This window comes from Monodon monoceros, unplaced genomic scaffold (genome assembly GCF_005190385.1).
Source record: "Monodon monoceros isolate NGI ecotype Baffin Bay Population unplaced genomic scaffold, NGI_Narwhal_1 Super_Scaffold_20, whole genome shotgun sequence".
Lineage (NCBI taxonomy): Eukaryota > Metazoa > Chordata > Mammalia > Artiodactyla > Monodontidae > Monodon > Monodon monoceros.
Genome location: NW_021703777.1, coordinates 26,523,073 through 26,530,365, shown reverse-complemented (window position 1 = coordinate 26,530,365; position 7,293 = coordinate 26,523,073). Strand labels below are relative to the sequence as shown.

Here is a 7,293-nt window from a genome sequence, read left to right as displayed (position 1 = left end):
CGAGTCTTTCCTCCAGGTATCCACCTGACACATTGTTTATTGATCCTAATTGTTTATTGTCCAACTCCTTCTTCTAGAACACAAGCTCCACGAGAGCAGGCATTTTGCCTGTATTGTTCCCTGCTATATCCCCAATACCTAGAAGAACTCCTGGTGCATAGCAGATGCTCAGTAAAATTCACAGGAAAGATGAAGGAAGGAATGAATGGGAGAGTTAAGTGTTCAATACAGCAAAGTTGGTTGAGAGTAGAATACAGTTAGGAAGCATCTGTTTGAAAGTAAAACTGCTCACCTGGCTATTACTAGGCAGAGGTTTGCGATAGGTATTGTGTAACAAACGTTTCCTACATAGAACTATATACAAATGAAGAGACACCTGCAAGGCTTCTGTAAACTTTTATTTTATATTTATGGGCCACTGCCAGTGCAGGGCCTTGGCTTCTGGCTCATTTCTACAGATTTACTTGAAAAGATGTGATAAAGGTAGAAATTGGAAATATTCCTACTAGTCAACCACGGTCACTTACTGGTCCATAAACAAAATGCACATGGAAGCCTGTGTGGTTATTCAGAAATCTATGACTTTTTGAACTTGTAAAATGCATTTTTAATATGCAAGAGACAAAGCATCTTTAAAAAAAGACATCTGTCTAAACAAAATGGTGTGAACATATGGCTTACATTATAGGGATATATCACTGCATGTGACACACCAGTGGGCTAATGGAATTTGACTGCTAACACGTAAAGGAGCCCTGCAACTGGATGGCTGGAATCTGATATCATTTTATACATGACTGTGCTAAAATACAGCCCAAAGAATCGGCTGAGCTAATTTATTATCAGCAATCTTTCTGGCGAAGTCTGATAGAAACATCTGCCCACTTGTCAGTCTCATCACCACGCTGAGTTGGGAACTGGGACAATATAATACTTCAAATGTTAATGACTTTTGCTCCAGCACAGGAAAAAAATATAACCCCAAATACTGCTTTTTCCTAACCAACCAACCAACGAACCAAAACCCCATTGTCTACCCATGGCTCGTCCTTTTTCATGCTGCCTGCCACGTTCCATTTGTAATAGTAACACTGTCACAAGATTTATGAACACAGACAGATTAAAACTGACTGAGGCTGGTTGTCGAGAGGAACATCTACCTAGATTCCACTTAGAGTGTGTGCTTTGGCACAACTGCTGGGCATTAGTATTAGATTACATGAAGTCCATACAACCGTCCCACCACGTGCAAACACCACACCCACGAGTGCATTCCATAGAGACAATCACAGAAAAATTGGCTAAAAGAACTGTATGGTTGTTTATATATATATATATATATGTTTATATACACACAGTAAAAGATTTTCTGCTGTACTCACAGTCTGTAAACATCGTGGAAAATGCCCAGCAGAAATCACTGTGGGCCTCTTGAAATGGTGACTATGTGAGGAGTTGGGGTGAGGGAGGTGTTTATGTGCATACTGGAAATCCAGAGAACCTTAAGTTCATGGTGGCAATTATATTTCACTGACATGATAAACTCAGCTGGCCTCTTTGAAATTATGTTTCCTATATTCCTATGTGAAAAAGGGAATGACCAAAAAAGTCTTACTGCCAGTTAACATTTTAAAAGCAATCAAGAGACTATGAGGTGGTTTGTATACATATATATGTATATATGTATGTACATTTGCATACATATACACACGTATACATGTTACTAAAACCAAAAATAAACCTCAATGAAAATTTCCAAATCTTCTAAAAATACTCAGTCCTTTTCTCCTGGCTGTGCTTTGGACTTCTGTGCATTGCACTGAAAGTCTTGGGCATAGTTAAATGACACATACATTTAAATTTTAGTATATATTGATTTTACATAACATGCTTCCATTAAAAAAATTGGGCTCATGAAAAATAGAACTATTTCATTCAAGCATTATTTTTAAATTTAACATAAAAATATGCACAAGGTCTCCTGTAATGAAACACCATTAAAAAAGAAAATATAGATTCTTAAAAGTTGTTTGAATAGCAGCTATTAAACTGCCATATGTGGATATCGGTCTGTGCTTTAAGTTCTTGTAAGCTCTTGCAGCTTGAGAATTTATGTTTTAAAAATAAGCCAGTGACATGAGAAACATTAACCTAATTGCTCACCTGAAGTCCATTTTATGTCTTCTTCTTTTTTGGGGGCAAAATATATGTAAATAAGCTCAAATCATCATTTGTATAGGCAACTATGCTGTTAAAAAATACTGGCACTGAATGACATTTCAAATAAAGGAGACTTAAACCCATACCATGTTTGGCCAAAAAAACAAAATTACTTTAAAAAAATAGAAAACCTTGTTATAATTTCTAAGCTTTTCATGGTGACCAGTTCTTATGGAACGTTCTACAGAACCGCCATGAAAGCTAGCCACGTACTCGAAAACTCTATTTTCATGCAAAGATAGTGTATATCCTTCTGGTTTAACTGAACAATCTCCTTTCCCCCGCCAACTCCCACCATTTTTTAGGGCTGAATATAACATGCAGAATATGTAAATTAGGTAAATCAAAGTAAGATTCGTTGAATTTGTGGGTATAAACCAGTCAACCCTTCAATGTTTTGGAAAACATTTTTCCAGGGGGTGGTACTGAGTCATGGGAGAAGGATGGAAGAAGAGATTTCTGGAGATGCAGTTGTTGTGTTGATTTTTTTTTTTTCTCCAATAGTATTTGAAGTATATTGATGAATGTTCCTTAAGATGTTTAGTTTATACTGTCCTTGTGGCTGCTCCTCTCTGTGTTATGGTTGTTTTGTTCATGGTTCTTCCATTGGATGCTTGTTCCATTCATGGGGACTGAGGTCATCAGACTCTTGGACTGGTAACAGCAGCAGCAGAGGCAAGACTGGGAGAAGGAATAGACTCGAATTAAGACGAGGCTACCAGGGCTTCCCTGGTGGCACAGTGGTTAAGAATATGCCTGCCAATGCAGGGCACATGGGTTCGAGCCCTGGTCTGGGAAGGTCCCACATGCCGTGGAGCAGCTAAGCCTGTGCGCCACAACCACTGAGCCTATGCACCTAGAGCCCGTGCTCTGCAACAAGAGAGATCACTGCAATGAGAAGCCCACGCACCGCAACGAAGAGCAGCTCCCGCTCACTGCAACTAGAGAAAGCCCACGCTCAGCAATGAAGACCCAACGTAGCCAAAAATAATTAAAAAAAAAAAAGATGAGGCCACCAACCTGTTCCCTGCAGAACCTGGAGGCCTACCAACAAGGGGTGAATGTCTGTAGGCATTTGAGGACAGAGTGTGAGCCTTACTAGTAATGTAGGGTAGGGAGTTTGTAACCTCTAGGGAGAAGTTAAACAGTTTATTCTAGTGCAAAGCAACAGATCCCTTGTTTCTTGTTTTAATTTATTCACCAAGTCAAAGAAGAAGGGAAGGCAGTGTTGGTGGAGGGAGAGTGTTCAATGATTTGGGGTGGGCATGAGTGGAAAGGGCTGGGAGGGTCCTGGCATTTCATTTTTTTAAGTGTTTTTAAAAATCATTATTATTTAAAAAAAAATATCTATTTATTTGGTTGTGCTGGGTCTTAGTTGCGGCACACAGGATCTTTCAGTTGCGGCATGTGGGAACTAGTTCCCCAAACAGGGGTTGAACCCAGGCCCCCTGCATTGGGAGTGTGGAGCCTTAGCCACTGGACCACCAGGGAAGTCTCCGGCCTGGCATTTCTTCAGTGTGTACCACCTACTTGGCTCTCTGCATTGGCCACCTCACCTGATGCTCTTAACAGCTTTTGGGGGTAGGTGCTATTTTCCTCATTTTATGAATGAGAAGAGGGAGGCTTAGAGAGGATAATAAGAGGCAGAACTGAACTTAGAACCCAGGACTCTCTCTATTGGGCTCTTCCACCTGGGTATGCTGCCTTTTTATGAAGATCAGTCAAAACTGTGTTTAATGTCTGAGGGTTTGCACCCTGATTTTTTCCCTTCCCCTCTAGTTAATGTGTAAACTAATTAGAAACTGATATTAACTCCAGATTACATCATGTATCTATTATGACCTGCATTTTAGTCAATCTTTCTTAGGGCAGAATCTTTCTTAGGGCATTTCATGACTTGTAAACATGACCCACTCGACTTCAAAAGTATGGCAACAAGAACTTCCACACCAGGTTTCATCAATTTCTATGATTTTGTAAAAAAATATTTGTCTGTTTCCTTCTAGATTATAAGTTCCACAAGGGCAGTCGCTTGTGTTTTTCCTCTCTTCTATCCCTAATAATAAGAAGCTCGTAATGAGCACTCTGTTGTCTCAAGCACTTAACATATATTAACCCACTGCATTCCACCTTATGAGATAGATACAGTGAGCATCTGATTTTACAGATGAGCAAACTGAGGAAGCAGGAGGGGTACCACTTGGAACTGATAAGACAGTTAGCTAGTGCAGAGCTGTGATCTAAATCAAGATTGTTGGCTTCCAGATCCTGCACCCTTGAACTCTATGCTACTCTTTCTAATACATACCATAAACTGAAGTTAAACATCCTGGCCAAAGATAACAGAATCCAGTTAGGATTAACTTTATGCTAAAATCATTCTAGGAACTGGAAAAATGACACCTCAATAAGAAGTGCTTGGAGCTTTGGGAGGACATGGGTTGGCTTAGCTATGGGGAACTTTGAAGAACGGAAGGAAATTGATTTCGAATTAAATTACGTTAGTTCAGATTTCCAGATCCATAAACATTTACTTTCCTTGAAAAGGCTATTATTAAGTGTACTATTAAATAGCGTTTAGCAGGAGATTTCTTAACAATGAGTTTATGTTTTGTTGAGATCATGAATAAGTTTTATCTATTCTGTTGGCCTAGAGCTCAAGTTGGAGTATTTCTTTTTAAAGCAGGACACTAAATTGGCATGTTATTAAGTTAGCTCTTTTTGCTTTAACCTCTGAATATGTTGTTGTCTGAATAGATATTGCTTTTCTGTTATGCTGACAACTTGACCCTCTTTCTGGGTAACAAAATGTGATTTTTCACTTCTCTCCTGAAAAGTACAGCTAGCGAAAGTGATATTTACAACTGGAATGAACCATGCCTGTTGGTTACTTAATATGCTCATTTGGTTGTTGTTAAAAAATGCTTGCAAAACGTCTTACCTGGAAACAATTTTTAAATTTCTTGCTCACAAAATATAGAGCTATTGGGTTTATACATGAATTCATGGTTGCCAAGTTAATACCGATGTAATCCATGAGCAGCAAGAAACTAGAGCAAAAGAAAATAGAGGAGATAGATTAGAACATGTTTTCAAATCTGCTAACTAGCATTTATCTCTAGAATAAGCATTTTTCTTGCCCAGAAGCCATTTCTTATAGGTGGCAGTCAGAATTTTTTTTTTTTTAAGTCCTTGTTTTTTTTGTTTTTGTTTTTGTTTTTTTCTTCGGTACGCGGGCCTCCCACCGCCGTGGCCTCTCCTGCCGCGGAGCACAGGCCCCGGACGCGCAGGCCCAGCAGCCATGGGCCACGGGCCCAGCCGCTCCGCGGCATGTGGGATCCTCCCGGACCGGGGCACGAACCCACGTCCCCTGAATCGGCAGGCGGACTCCCAACCACTGCGCCACCAGGGAAGCCCTTAAGTCCTTGTTTAAATGGTAATTTCAGTTCTGCAGAACATTTACACATATACCCAGCACTTGGTTAACCCAAACTATTATGCACAGCCCCAGGAGGGGAGCAGCAAAATTACTGATACGGCTTGCGCAAATTTTTGAGATCAGTTGTGGGCTATGTCAGCTAAAGAAAAACAATCAACTTTGCAGTTTTAATTTTCAGGGCTATTGAAAATGTAGAGTAGGTGGTTTTGTAAAAGTCTTATAAATATGAAATCAGAGAAACTCCAGTTTCCTCCTGAGTACAGAGGATCATACCTAAGTAATTCACATCGGTTCGTGTCCATTTCATCATACACGGTTTTCTTCAAAATACGGCTTAAATGAAGAGGGAACCAGCACAGAGCGAAAATTACGACCAAACAGAAAACTGTTTTTGCCACTTCTCGACGCTAAAGGAAAGTGAGGGAAAAAAAAAAAAAAAGACAATAAGTTTAGTGTTTCTCTACTAGAGGAAAGAGCTACACAAAAGGAAGTAGTAAATTGGGGAAGAGTAACTCGAAGAAATGCCAGAGCAGCCTGCCCCTCACCATGCCTCCACCTCTTCAAGATTTGGAGTCCAGGGAATTCCCTGGAGATCCAGTATGTAGGACTCTGTGCTTCCACTGCAGGGGGCACAGGTTCCATCCCTGGTCGGGGAACTAAGATCCTTCACACAGCACAGTGTGGCCAGAAAAAAAAAACAAAAAGAAAAGAAAAAGAAAACATTTGGAGTCTAATTTCTAAGCAAGGAGCTGCTAGTGATTCTTTTGGGGCAGCTGCCAGGAAGGATGTTGGTCTCAGGCTGGTCAACAGGGCCAAGACAGAGGTTCGATGGTGGGCAGAGGTGGGGACTGGCTGGGGTTGAGCCAACACCGTGGCTGGGTCTGTGTGTGTGTGTATGTTGAATATGTGGGGTGAGGGTTAGTTAAAAGTCTCAATAGCAGTTAATTCACCAGCATTAATGACAGCATGGCAGTCAAGGTGACTGACCCTAGCATGATAAAAAATGGACAAATCTAGGGAATTCCCTGGTGGTCCAGTGGTTAGGATTGTGTACTTTCACTGCCGAGGGCTGGGTTCAATCCCTGGTTGGGGAACTAAGATCCCGCAAGCCGTGCAGCATGGGGGGAAAAAAAGGACAAGTCTAAAAAGATATTTGGAAAACAAAACAGGAGTAGGAAACAGAAAAGAAAAGGGAAGAACAACGTGTTTTCTCCATTTCTTGATCTTGGAGAAACCTGGCATTGGGATTTTTTTGCTTTTAAAATTCTTTCATTAATGACATGGGCATGTAGTTTCCAAGGATATATTGTTTACAAATAGAGGGATGAGGATAAAGGATTATCAGCAATGACGATTAGAAAAACTGGGACATGTTGACCCTGGCTTGACTCCAATGGCAGGTTTACATGCTTTGCGGTCTGCATAGGATCAGCAAAACCATAGGTTAAGAATTATCTGCAACCAGTCATTTGTGTGCATTGTACTTGAGTATTACAGGGCATGCGTTTGGAAGCCCCACTGGGAATGTAAAATGCAACTTGTCTGTAACTGGAATCACTTAATGTCAAAATAAAACTGATTGAAAACAGGGTTTGGAAGGGTAATGCTGGTTCAACCTGAAGCATATAGTGTTA

At 40.5% G+C, this 7,293-nt stretch overlaps 1 protein-coding gene across 4 annotated transcripts in view; it reads right to left on the bottom strand.

The window, feature by feature from the left end:
* Positions 1-388: 388 nt before the first annotated feature.
* The window catches only part of EDNRA (endothelin receptor type A), a 62,343-nt gene continuing 55,438 nt past the window's right edge, over positions 389-7,293 (bottom strand). For 2 of the 4 annotated variants that reach the window (XM_029235543.1, XM_029235541.1), the window contains exons 6-8: positions 5,933-6,066; positions 5,162-5,270; positions 1,301-2,901 (exon numbers count right to left, since the gene is read on the bottom strand). In XM_029235543.1, coding sequence (XP_029091376.1) covers positions 2,761-2,901; positions 5,162-5,270; positions 5,933-6,066 — 384 coding nt within the window. In that variant the 3' untranslated portion in view covers positions 1,301-2,760. Of the gene's footprint in view, positions 2,902-5,007; positions 5,271-5,932; positions 6,067-7,293 lie in introns of those variants that run through there. The other 2 variants (XR_003795616.1, XM_029235544.1) reach the window with 2 other exon arrangements.